The sequence below is a fragment of the Lasioglossum baleicum genome, chromosome 11, assembly GCF_051020765.1.
Source record: "Lasioglossum baleicum chromosome 11, iyLasBale1, whole genome shotgun sequence".
NCBI classification, from domain to species: Eukaryota; Metazoa; Arthropoda; class Insecta; order Hymenoptera; family Halictidae; genus Lasioglossum; species Lasioglossum baleicum.
In genome coordinates, this window is record NC_134939.1 from 8,178,051 (window position 1) to 8,191,354 (window position 13,304).

General features: G+C 42.0%; 2 protein-coding genes across 4 annotated transcripts in view; one reads left to right on the forward strand and one right to left on the reverse strand.

Annotated features, from left to right (window-relative positions):
* The first annotated feature begins 630 nt into the window (after positions 1-630).
* Wmd (serine-threonine kinase receptor-associated protein wmd) lies at positions 631-3,854 on the forward strand. Of its 2 annotated transcripts, none has more exons than XM_076433984.1 (5): positions 631-955; positions 1,780-2,078; positions 2,142-2,371; positions 2,936-3,072; positions 3,157-3,854. In XM_076433984.1, exons 1-5 carry the CDS (start codon positions 841-843, stop codon positions 3,366-3,368), a joined length of 993 nt encoding a protein of 330 aa, XP_076290099.1. In that variant the 5' UTR covers positions 631-840; the 3' UTR covers positions 3,369-3,854. The 2 variants fall into 2 exon arrangements, with proteins under 2 accessions (XP_076290099.1, XP_076290101.1); XM_076433986.1 differs by lacking the exon at positions 631-955 and adding an exon at positions 1,033-1,303.
* LOC143213774 (uncharacterized) overlaps positions 3,690-13,304 on the reverse strand; it is a 70,042-nt gene continuing 60,427 nt past the window's right edge. For both annotated transcript variants that reach the window (XM_076433976.1, XM_076433975.1), the window contains 3 exons: positions 8,739-9,703; positions 5,457-8,147; positions 3,690-4,942 (listed from right to left, as the gene is read on the reverse strand). In XM_076433976.1, the coding sequence (XP_076290091.1) occupies positions 4,679-4,942; positions 5,457-8,147; positions 8,739-9,703 (3,920 nt within the window). In that variant the 3' untranslated portion in view covers positions 3,690-4,678. The remainder of the gene's footprint in view (positions 4,943-5,456; positions 8,148-8,738; positions 9,704-13,304) is intronic.

Below are 13,304 nucleotides of genomic sequence, written 5' to 3' on the forward strand. Positions count from 1 at the left end.
TAATTTTGTCCCATAATTAAATTTTAAGTTTACATTTGTGTGTACGTATATAAATTCACAACATTAATTTTAGTTTTATATAAAAGAAATTTCATTTAACACTAAACCTATCACCACTGGTCAAAAAGACCGGTACCGGATTTTTTATTTTACAATTATAGAAATAATAAAAATGATTTCATAAGAAATGATATTGTTTAGATATATCTTTAATAGTAGAGCACGTATTATAATAGGAGCCGCACAAAGTCTAAATAAAATTATAAGGGAACATGTACCAATTACTTTTAAGGTTCGGTAAGTTTAGTGTAAAGTTATCTACTGAATAAAAATTAACAAATTATAACAAGGTACCCTATCTTTTCGTCCCCGAGTCTGTATACGTAGTCATTATATCGATATATACGGCCAGTGATAATCGATAATCGGCGACTAATTGATTTTGCCGAGTGGGAATTAATGAGTAATCTGATTAAAGATTGAAATCGATTAAATGGCGGGTTCTGACTGCAAACGGAGGAACGGGAACCGTATTGTTTTTGTGGTTCGTCCTCGAGGCGGACAGAAGCGAGTCGTGGAGGCCGCCACAACCTTCTTCCTGTCTGAACTTGGCCTGCAGCGCTCGCTACGTTCACGGTGTTCAGTGTCGCATCGTGCGTAGATGGTGACGGTTCGTTCGAGAGGAACGTACTGTAAGAAGGAACGGAGCTCGAGTCGCCATTCGCTGGGGGGTGACGGAGAAAATTCGCGAATAGAATTTCTCGTCGCACCCTAGCTGGGTGTGAAACGTGTTCGGGTAAAAGCGGGAAAATTCGATCGTCCACGGACGCGGCTGACACCATGGCGAATTTGAGACAGACACCGCTGACGTGTAGCGGGCACACAAGGCCCGTGGTGCATCTCGCATTCTCCGACGTCACGGAATCTGGCTATTACCTGATCTCCGCCTGCAAAGGTAATCGCTTCGTTCGGATTTTTCATTCGTTACGTCGAGCCCGGCTCCTTTGTCCGATCTCAATGGATTCTTCTTCTTTCGACACACACACGCGCGCGCGATTCTTGATCTCCTTGGCCTAGTTCCCTTCGAACGCCAAGGTTTTACCGAGTTGCAGGTCCCGAGGTTAGATACCGCGTGTTTGGAAAGTTATGGGTTTATTCGAAAGCGTCGTCTCCGTATCCCATATCACGTTACACCTTAACCATAAACACCTACGCATCTTCGTAATTCGTCCGCTCGACTCCGTTTAATGACATTACTATTTATCTGTTGTTTATACGAGTAATTGTCAAGTTTTACTTAGCGGTAACGAAAATCTTTGTACTACGATATATCTTTACGAAATAGATTCTTCCTATTGTTTACTTTTATTTACATATCAATACGTAATACTGTTTCACTTTCTTTTCAAGTTCTATCTGTTTAGACTTCGTCAGAAAATAGAATTCTTTTTGTCTGAAGAAATTAGAGGAAATCTCGTGCTAATATATATATTTGTACATACACCTACTTGATTATGTATCTTTATTCGTGCATTAACATTCTCCCTCCACGTGACTCCATTTAATGACATTACTATTGATCTGTTGTTTATACGAGTAATTGTAAAGTTTTACTTACCGGGTAATGAAAATTTTTGTACTACAATATCTTTACAAAATACATTCTTTGTATTGTTAACTTTTATTTACACATCAACACGTAATACTGTTTTACTTTCTTCTCAAGTTCTATCTGTTTAGACTTCGTCAGAAAACAAAATTCTTTTTATATGTTTGTAGATGGCAAACCTATGCTGCGACAAGGCGATACTGGAGATTGGATTGGAACGTTCGAAGGACATAAAGGAGCGGTGTGGGGTGTTGCACTGAACCCTGAGGCTACAAGAGCTGCTTCGGGCGCCGCTGATTTTAATGCTAAAGTCTGGGATGCCATTAAAGGGGAAGAAATTTACTCGTTTCAACACAAACATATAGTCAAGTCTGTTAGTTTTAGTACAGATTCCAATTACTTGTGTACTGGATCTAACGAAAAGCTTGTACGAATCTACGATCTCAATAAACCAGAAGCAGCTCCACAAGTATGTATCGGCATCTATTTATAGTTGGTTCTTAATAGTTTATCTAACGAATAACGTTAACAGGTATTCTCAGGTCATAAAAATTTTATAAGACACGTTACCTTCTTCAATAACAACACTCAACTAATTACTTGTGCCGAAGACAAGACGCTAAGAATCTGGGATAGAAATAGTGCACAAGAAACGAGGAGGCTAGCCTTTCCAGCTATTCCAAGTTCCATGGAAGTATCTAGGGATGAGACTATAATTACGACTACTCATTCCAATATAGTCACCTTTTGGAATAGTAGAGAGTATGTATATTTTGTTGTACACTACTGTGCAAAAAAAAGAAGCACCCAGTATAATTATAAGATATAATGACAATCAATATCTTTATGTAGAAATTGTATTGTACAATGATTGATTTATTGCATTTAAAGTTATTAGATAATCCGCAATAACACATATATTCTCAGAACTATACAATTAAACAGCGGAATCCTGTTTCAAGACTTACTATGTTCTTATTTGATTTTTTACGCTTTTTTATTAAATATGGCCGGGTGCTTCTTTCGTCTGCACATCTCTGCTGTATTTACGAAAGTAAAAAGAAATAGTAATGGAAAGAGTACAAGGTAGCTAAGCGCACGTAGCGTATTTTGTATGCTCCTGTTCGAGGTCACGGATTAATATTCTCTTTGTGTACTTGTAAATCAGTTCCAGTACCTTGTAATTGACCTTCGATAGTAGGATACACTTCCCAGTGCCAAACATTACATTTCAATGTGATTTCATTTACTTCTTGATAATTCGAAAGCTTCAAAGCTATTGAAGGAAATGATTCTAACTTGTAAATTAAATTATTGTTTGTTTAGCTTGTCGAAATTACGCGAGTACGTTGTACCGACTCAAATGAACAGTGCCAGTCTACATCCAGATCATAGTATTTTTGTATGCGGCGGAGAAGACCTGAAAATGTACAAGTTCGATTATAGTACAGGAATAGAAATTGGTAAGATTCGATTCCTTATAAAATAAACAATACTAACAATATTTTTCGTTGGTGTATACGTAAATATTTTTAAAAATGTTTTAGAATCATTCAAGGGTCATTTCGGTCCAATTCATTCTGTACGTTTCTCACCGGACGGCGAGTTGTATGCTAGCGGCTCGGAAGATGGTACTCTGAGATTATGGCAGACGACCGTTGGTAAAACATATGGCCTTTGGCGATGCATAGATCAGCCGCCTGTAATGCAAGAAAATGCTGCCATACTTAACAACAAACAAGAAGTTTCTGCCAGTTAAAAAAATCAGACACTTCACGACTAGTGTAACAAAAAAATAAATATATATACTTTGACAGTGAAGAACAGACACTTATCGAGTGGAAGTGAGACAGGACAGTAAAGCAAGAATCTCGAAATTTTACTAGCTAGCGATTCTCATTCGCTTTGTAAATACCGGGGATCTTTGTAAACCTAAGCTCCACTCCGAATCGGGCTGTTGCTGTTGTACGTGATACTTCGGAGAAGACTTGAAGAAAAAAGCGGACCAAACTTCATGGTAGTCTGATAGGAGAGACATGGAAGTGTGGGACACGTCGTTCACTATTTATTACAAGGAGGAAAGAAGAAACAATTAACATTTATTAGCATTATACATGTCCATTATTATAACTACAAAAAATTAGATAAAGGTGTAACGAGAGAGAAAGGAAAACAAACTCGGAATGGAAGTTTTGTGTTCGCATTTGTTATTTTGCAATAATAATTACTATACAATGTATAAAAATGTTCTGTCTGGGTACACTGCCAGTGCATCTCCCCGAAAAAACACACGTATCACTCATCCGATCAATATAATATAATATTCACAATTCATCCCCTTTAACAATATGCCACGGTATTACCGAGCGCGATGACAATTTATTGGAGTCCACTTTTGTCTTCGCATAGCAAATACGTACTACGAGATCACTGCACGAATTTTCCTTCAAAACTGGCAATGACAGCGTCCGCACGTCCACAGCTGACCGAGAAAAAGTATATTTGCACTGCTACTTTCTGTTTACTGACTGCCATTTCTCCCAGCGTATCGACTACATTCTCACAATCAAATAGAGTATCCGGTATAAATAATTTGAACGTTGGATAAACAGCATAACCAAGAGACAAACGAAGAAGCTAGCGGTGCAAGAATACTTTCTTCTATCACTGTGCACGTGCATCGTGTACTGGCCATCTTATGTTTCCGAGAGTACGCGCACCGTCCTCGGCGAATTAAATAACTCTTACAGTCTATACAAGTAATCCTACAGAGTCAACACAACAAACAGATAAACATGAGAGGTATTTCTTACAAAAACAAATAAAACAGTACGTATATGCTCGTCGATTCCAAAATTCATGCGCGTGATAGTACTCTTCGGAAACGCGGACGAAAAGTGGCTGTACACAAGCAACACACGACACGTCATCGCGTGCGTCCGTCAGTTCACCGATTAGAAACTGAGATTTTTATGGTCACAACATCGTTGTACAGCGTTTCTCGAAGGAAGACAGTGTGTCTCTTGTACGCAATAGTTAATAAGCAACATTCACGAATTTCCCCTTCGTTCAACCTATGAACTGCGAGAGATCGGGCAGCTTGAACCCGTTGAAGGAGACAGGCGTTGGAATGCTTCTCAGGTTGTTTCTGTGGCCCGTGAATCCGGCAAAACTGCTCGGTGTTGTAAATTGTTGAAGTCTCGATGTAGCCTCTGTGGCGGCCAAAACGAAGCCGCACTGGGCCGTGCAGACGTCGTCACGCAAAATTGCTTCCCTGGACGCTTCGCGAAGCAGCTGGTTGCAGTCCGTGATCCTCAAGGAAGCGCATTGGGTCTGAAACAAAAGTGTATGGTGACAACCACTGTTTCTGAAACTTGTTCTTTAAGGGGGTAGACTTATGTTTCCAGGATTGCAAGGGTCCGTGATGCGCCTTCTCATTTCTCGATAATGCAAAATAGGTTTTTCGTTAGTCAAAAGCGCTAGATAAAAGATCAATCTAGGCCGCGATCGCCCTCAAAAGTCCTATTTTTACGTTGACGAGGCGTTTGCATTATTCAGAAGCATAAAGCTGCGTATGTAGCTATTTTCATAAGCTGCGACAGCTATATGCTGCCGAAAAATGCAAATTACACCTCGTAAACGTAAAAATAGAACTTTTGAGGGCGATGGCGGCCTAGATTGATATTTTATCTAGCGCCTTTGACTACTGAAAAACCCCATGTTTCCGTTATCGAGAAATAAGAAGGCGCAACCCGCACCGTTGCAATCCTAGAAACGAGTCTACCCCCTTAAAAGTAGCACAATAAGGTTGAAATTGAAGGCGAAACTTTCGGGAGCAGACACTTACGCCCTCGGCAGTGCAGACGCAGCTGGTGCACGGTGTGGGGAAACCAGATTCTCCCAAGGCGACGTTTCTGCCTCCAATTTGGCATCCGTGCCTGGTCTCTCTCCAAGCAGACAAGTCCATGTGGGGCATAGAGCTGCAGGGTACGCGTGGATTCAGAAAGTTGCTCGGCAAGTCGAACGCCGCTCTCTGCATGTCGTTGTGCTCGTCCATGTTATCGCACATCACTTTCGACAGAGTGACTCTGCGCAGTTCGGCCAGCTGGTGCTCGGTGAACCGGATGTTTGGATCATCCGTCTCGTACCAGAAGCGGTCGCACTTCCTGGACTGTCGGAACTGTATGGCAATAATACAAGCAAACGTGGGTCCCACCAAGCCACCTTGAAGAGGTCTTTCGCTCATTCCACCGGGGAACAGATCGATATCATCGACGGAAGCATAGATGCGCTTCATACGAGCGATCACTTCCGGCGCCATTTCCCTGGACAGATCTTCGAACGTGGTGGCCCGTTTCAAGTTACATAGCGCTCTGTAATTGTTGTACGACGGTATCCCATGATCCCTAGCGCGGTGAACATTCAGGGCGATCAGGTCGATGCCCGAATAGGGGATGCCCCGGATTTCGAACAGATGATTGGTCACTTCTCCGGTTATAAACTGATCCAGAGTCTCCATCGGGGTAGCCACCAAACCTCGGACCATCTCATCCACCATCCCTTGCCGATAAAGCGCGTCGGGATCGAAGAACCCATCACGTAATAAGATAGACGGCTCCACGTTCTGATAGTTGCGATCCATTCGCGGCAAGTGCGGTCTCAGCAGCGAGTGACCAATTCGATAGGCTGCGGTGGCAAATTCTGTGAGGACACTCGGGTTGCAAGTAGGCGAGTACTCTTTATAGTAGCCTTGGGGCAGAAGCTTCAGACCGTAGAGTGTGACAGCGTTCCAACCGAGAATCCTGGGCAAGAACTCGTTGTACGTGATGTGCTGCAGCATAGCACTGATGATGCGACGAGACTGTTGGAACAGTTTCTCGCCGTCCCAGTGTGGATTCACCTGTCTTAATAGTTCGACGATCCGATTATGTTCACGCACCCACAACGTGTGCATGACGGTGAGACCAGGTTGCTCCGAAGCGCGACCATCACCGCCGATGAAACAGAAACCAGACTTCGCTTTGCACTCGGGATGGGTTGCAGATTGCGGCAGGAGGTCCTTTGTGCTACGATGAGGACTCTGCGTGATGTTCATGCGACCGTTGAAGCCACGCAGGACATTGCAGATGCAGGTATTCTCGCCGTAGATCACGGAAGCGTCCAGATACCCGGTGTTCTGGTTGATCTGCTCGCGAGGACCCAAATGCTGTTGTCCTGGCAGCGATCTCATCGACGGGAAACACATCCTAGCGCCGGAAGTTACGTTCACTGTGGGATAATAGTGATCGCCAGGTGGGACAGGGAATGGACTGCACTCGGGATGGACGGTGCGCGGAGAATCGCAGGGGCGACAGCTGGGTATAGACTCTGCGAAGCCCTTGTGGATCGGCGTCATCGTGAGATCGTGGTCGAGGAATTGCGCGAACTGCATCACCATCAGCGTGTACCGGTTGTGGAGGTTCGAGATGTCGGGATGTATCACAGTGGAGATCACTCTGGGATTGGGTAAAGGTGCCCCGGTGACTGATGTTGATCTTGGTTTTGACACGCCGTCTTCGTAGACTGGGGGCAGCAGCCTGGCGAAGGTCGTCAGGGATTTCGCGAGGTTAGGGTTGCGGAGATTGTTGCAGTGTCCTGAGAGGGTTCTGTAAGGGGTCGTGGGATCGCATGGGCTGTCGTCCACAGGACACTCGACCTCGTCGTGATTCGTTGGCTTCTTCTCGGAGAGGAACCCGGTGATGTCGACGTTCTGTAGTAGATCGGAGAAATCGTTGTTGGGAAAGCCAAGAACGTTGTCGGTGCTGTCGAACACTTGTCGCTTCCTGCGTCTCAACCCGTGCACGCCGTTCAAGATCTCGTTGGTGGCCAACTCGTAGATGATCGATTGGTTGGCTAATAGCAGAGCATCTCTGTTAGCCTTTGAGAAACTGGCAGCGGTTCCGGCTGGCGACTTAGGATCCGCTATCCTCTGCTGCAACCATGAATTATACTCCAACTGTTTCCTCTTGATCAAATCAGCCTCCGCCCTCTTCACAGCCGCCGCTATCAAGCCAGGATTAAGATCGGGTATGACCCCCGATGTTGCAGACGTGTCAACATCCATGTCTTTGACCGGCTGCTCCGGCAGAGGGTCTTCTCTCCAAGGAGTCACGTCGAGTATGCTATGCTGGTCGCAGTTTATCCTGGCGTTCAGGTACGGGTCCTGCTGGATGAAAGCTTTCGGCTGAATCTTTTCGATGTCCGTGTTCGCGCAGAGGATACCCGCCAGCGAAACTTTCCTGATCTCGGACAGCTGCGCCGGACTCAGGCTCGAAGGCGGTAGGTCGTTCTCGTACCAAAACCGGTCCGAGTTCCTCAATTTCGTGAACTGCCTCTTCAGCAGGCACTCGAACGTGGGTCCGACAACTGCACCGTTCGCCGGGATCTCCAGGATTCCACCGAGCAGCAGGTCTATGTCCTCGATGTGGGAGTAAATGGACTCCAACAGCTTCGCGTGCGCCGGACGCATGAACCGATCCAGGCCCTTGAAGTTTTCAACCTACGAAGTTCGATTATTTATATGATTAAACTGATTCATAATTTTCTAGGACCCAATCTCCTCCACCACAGTCTACTCTAGTACTAGTACTCTACTACTCCAGTTCCTATTTTCAATAATCGGAGTCGTGTGTTTGGGATTATAATTATGTAACGCTTTTTCTCATAGAAAATCATGTTCAAATACACAACTCTTTATTAATTGTGTATAAGCAATATATAAATATAGCCGATAAAGAGTATTTCTTTCATTTCTGACATTGCATGACCTTGAAGGTCACTGTGCAGTATACGGATGAATTCGTCTATACAACATTCCATTGAAAAAATTGAGGGTCACCTCCATATCTAACAAAATAGTATAAACACAAAAAAAATGACATACGCCATGTACTACTCTTTCCTCTTTAATTTTTGTCTAATATTTACTATTTACAAGAAAAACGCTGGCTAGTAATACTGTGAACACCCTGTATATACATATATGACAGCCGGACTCTCGCGGTGTTGCCATTTTCACCTTCAGCACGGCTAGTACTAGAGTAGGCTGTGCCTCCACATACCACAAGCATCAAAAACCAGAAGAACCTACCGTGACATTGTTCCCGGAGCATTCGGCGACGAAATGTACGTATCCGGGTAAGCCATGATCGCGGCCCATGTGAACGAAACGAACATTGGTGTCCAGACGTGGTTCGAAAGTGGAATGGTCGCGATCGAGGCTGACGCGATTGGCTGAGGCTACCACGTGGTCCTCCAAGCACGTGGCGTCGTTGTACCCGTGTTTGCGCAGAGACGTGAGAGCGCGGAGCGCGGCTAATGCAACCGCATCATACGTCCCGCCCACGTTCGCAGACGAGTAACCACCGTAAAATCCACTGGAAACTGGCATAAGCTCGGGGTCAGTGCGAGCACTCTCCCCGAGGATACTCGGCAAGTACTCGTTCAACGTAACATGCTGAATCTGAGCAACGACGATCCTGCGAGCCTCCAGAAACAGCTTCGAATCGTCCCAGTGATCGTTCGCATCAGCCAGTTTGTCCGCTATCCGATTGTGCTCATTCAGGAAAGCGGCGTATATGATGCCCAGGGCTCTCTCTTCAGTATTGTTGCAGATCTCGCAGGCGGACACGTCCACCTTTCCCCGGTTGTAGGTCCTCAACTGGTGAAGTTGCTCGTCGGTGGAGCCGTACATATGAGAACCGTCCAAGTAAGCGGATGCGCCATTCATCTGCTCCCTGCCCTCGAAGTTGCAGTTGTGCACGCTTAGGCTAGGCACCGAGCGCCAGTAACTCGTGCAGCCACCTTGATCGTCACGGATCTCGTAGCATTCCGCGTGTTTCCCTTTTTTTGAACAACACAGGTTCGATTGACCCGCAGGATGCACCGTGATCGCGATGTCTTGTACCACTAGCTCCGTCCACACTCCCGAGAAACTGGTCAGACCTTCGTGGGCCTCCTGCATCGGCTGCAGGTGGTTGATGATCGTCGACACTGCTTTCGTTGGGGTTGGTAGCGCGTGGTTGTGCCTCATCGACTGTCGGGGGGATGCGACACCTGGGGAGCAATTAGCGATTAGGGTGAGCTGCTTATCGGTAGACCGCGGATTTACAGTCGGGGACAATATTAGCTCGTTACTAGACAGCGGATCTTTATGCCAAATAAAAATGTTTTCCATTGATTGTGGAAAGCAGTAATAACTAGACTGCGGATTTTATGCATTTATGACAAAAATGGGTAAGCACAATTTAAAGCAGAGAACATATTAAAAATATTTGAAGACATCAACGTATTGGTTTCAACTTAACCAGATAATTAAAAGAAGAAAGAAATTTTTATTTCACTCCTTTGTCTTGCAATCAATGCAAACATTTTTTATTTTGCATAAAGATCCGCAGTCTAGTAACAACATACAAATTGATTTCATCCCTTAACGACTTTGTTGCATTAAAAGCAATATTACACCCGAATTTTTTAAATCTTTTACTATTTTATATATTTCGCCCAACCAATTTCTTCATAAATGCATAAAGATCCGCTGTCTATTCATTATCGACCGGTGATTATTACATAATTTTGAGAAATCTATGGTACATGGCTAAACACTTTGTAATGGAACCTTGAATAGCAACAGCAAGTTTCATTGTGAACTAACAAGCCACCCTCTATAACTTCATTTAAGATTGCAATGTAAAAGAAAATTTCTATGCTTTTTTTTGGTACAGCATGATTATTCAAAATCCTATTAACAGGCTTCCGCTAGGTAAAGTGTTAAGTGGACACTCTCAAAAATCACATGACTTGATTAAAATTGGTCCAAAGGACTTCTAAACGGTTCTTTAAATTATAATAATCATTGGCGAAAGTTCTGTCTAATACCAATGTAGGCATATGAGGAGTAGCTAAAGTAATGATGATTTTTATCGCACTATTATTCGTGTTAGAAGCTAATAAGACAGAACCTTTAGCAATGACTCCACCCTAAAATGTACAATTGTACAAACTCACAATCTTTTGTATACAATGTGAAACGTACAAGGTTTCGTCCATTGATACGCCTTGAATTACTAATTCATTAATAGTAAATAGTAAATAAATATTTCATTCTTCTTTTGATTATTTTGTTAAGGTGAAACTAATACACTGGTGGCCTTAAATATTTTTAATACCACCACTCTTTTAAATTGTACGTATCTATTTCTAGCATACATGCATAAAAACCGCAGTCTATTCGTTAACACTAAACCTACCGAGCTCTAAGAATGGTTGGCATGTGTTGCGTTATAAAAATCACATCATAGAATTTATATAGATTTTCTGTGATTTTTATTATAATATGTGCTTGGATACAAAAATGTGTAGAATCATTTCCAGTGAAAGCATCATTATAATTTCAATAATTGTAAAATAAAAGACCAGAATCCTGTCATTTGGCCGGTGATGGTAGGTTTAGTGTTAATTACTAAACAGAATACAAAAATTCTATCCTGATAATTTTATATGTCGTATATTTCATATGTATAGTTCTACAACGATGTTGGTAGCACAAAGCAAAAGACATACAGTCGGGGACAATATTAAGTGGTCACTCTTAAAAATCGCATAATTTGTTTAAACTTGGTCCAAAGGACTTGAATTTTTCTAAGATGTTAGACCGACTAGTTTGCCAGAGAATGAGTAAACAAAAATTTGTTTAGATTGCAATTGATAGGAATCATACTAAATTTAAAAAACTATGTTCTATCAACTTTTTTATCCGAGCCTGTAACGATAATTAAAAAAATGTCAGAAAAACAATTTAAGATTGATTATCTGAATAATTGAAACCACACTCGTCGCACCTCTGCAATATGCAACCTGTTGCGAAACCGCGACAAGAAAATCGCAGATAAACATTGCAAGAGAAATTGACATTAATAAAGATGAATCAACAATTGATGTACACACAGCGTTTTCGATATTATACGTTCATTAGAAGAGCAACTGCCAATTGGTAACGGTTTGATATGCGCTGTTGTGGTTTCACGTACATTTAATTTACATGAAAATCTAATCAATTCAGTTTTCTCTTTCCCGATGCGATTGCTATGCACGTTGAAAAATTATGTAACAAATTCTAACCCCGATTTCGTTCGAGAAGATTATACGATTCTACTTTTCCGATTTCATTGCGCGGGAATTCACAGAAAATACAAGAATTATTAAATAAATTCTTCTGCAATATCAAATTTCTTAGAAGTAACGAGATACTTTTGAAACTCAATTCGCATTTCTGCTATGTTTAATGCAAAGAGCAAGAATTACTTTTTAATCGTAAAGGTTTACGAGCAAATGGTATACGATGTGGAAAAACAATTGATCAAGAAAAACACAGAGAAAAAATGGACAAGTATTTTCTATAAATTGTTGGAGGAATAAATATACTAATAAAAGGAGACGTCGAAAGCAATAACGTGCGTGGCAAATACATTCGCAACGACGACGCCGCGTCCGCTCATAAAATTAACAGCGAGTCTGAATGATCATGACGAAACGCTTTCGATTTCTAATAAGCGTTATTTGGTTTCAATGTCGAACATAATCGAGAGGTGAATACTCGACGGTGGTGGCGGCGGCGGCCTAGAAAGTCCCGATGAATTTCGCTGTGTGCGACATCGACGTGAATCCGAGTGCGGATCGTTACGAAGTGAAATAATCACACACGCTCGAAATAGAAAGTACTTTTATACGCCTTATTTCGCGAGATCATTCCCAGTCAAATAACATTCTTGCTATCGGATCTTGATCTAGAAGAGCGCCAGCCAAGACACGTTCTAATCGCGCGTGTACATTGTAAAGAAAAATTACATTCAATTAGAAGAGATACAGAGTCCCGAGAGGAATTTTCTTGATCGCGTTATACGGAAACCGCTGTCGAGAAAATAGAGAAAATGAGAAAATAAAATAATGAGTCAATAGAAAGGAGGAAACGAGGAGAATAAGCAAACTTTTACAGCACTCCTCAAAAATGTTCCCGGATGATATTTGCATCGATACATCTTGCTCAATTCGTAGTTTTATACATTAAATAAATACGTAATTTGATTTTTGTGTAAAATAAGAATTGTAAATTAAAAATTGTAATTCCTATTGACGAACTTGTTCGTTCAAGTACGTTTATAATAAAAATTGTACGAGACTTTCATCAATTCAATCTTGTTATTTGTGGCAGGTTTAGTGTTAATTTAATCTTGAAATGAATATTCGTGTACCGTGTAAGGATTATATAAGTAACTATAAAATATAGGAAATTGACTTATTATACTAGAAAATGTAAACGAGACATTTTTAAAGAGGATATCGCTTTAACGAGCACTAAGTCGCATTAAAAAGACGAAGAATTAAAAAGACCAAAGGACTAATGAACTGGAAAGACTTGTTTTTATTTTTGCACATCATGAGCAAGATAGGTGGACGAAGAAAACCAGAAAAATTGCAAAACAGATGACAAAACGCATCCACGATAAGACCAAAGAATGATGAACAATGAGCGAGAAGACTTTCTTTTAGTTCGGTAATTCTTCGGACAAATTCGTGATTAGTAGACTGCGGATGTTTATGCAATTTTCAATTTTTGTAGGCAAATTTTGAAAAAAAGTGGAAACAAATAAAATCTTAT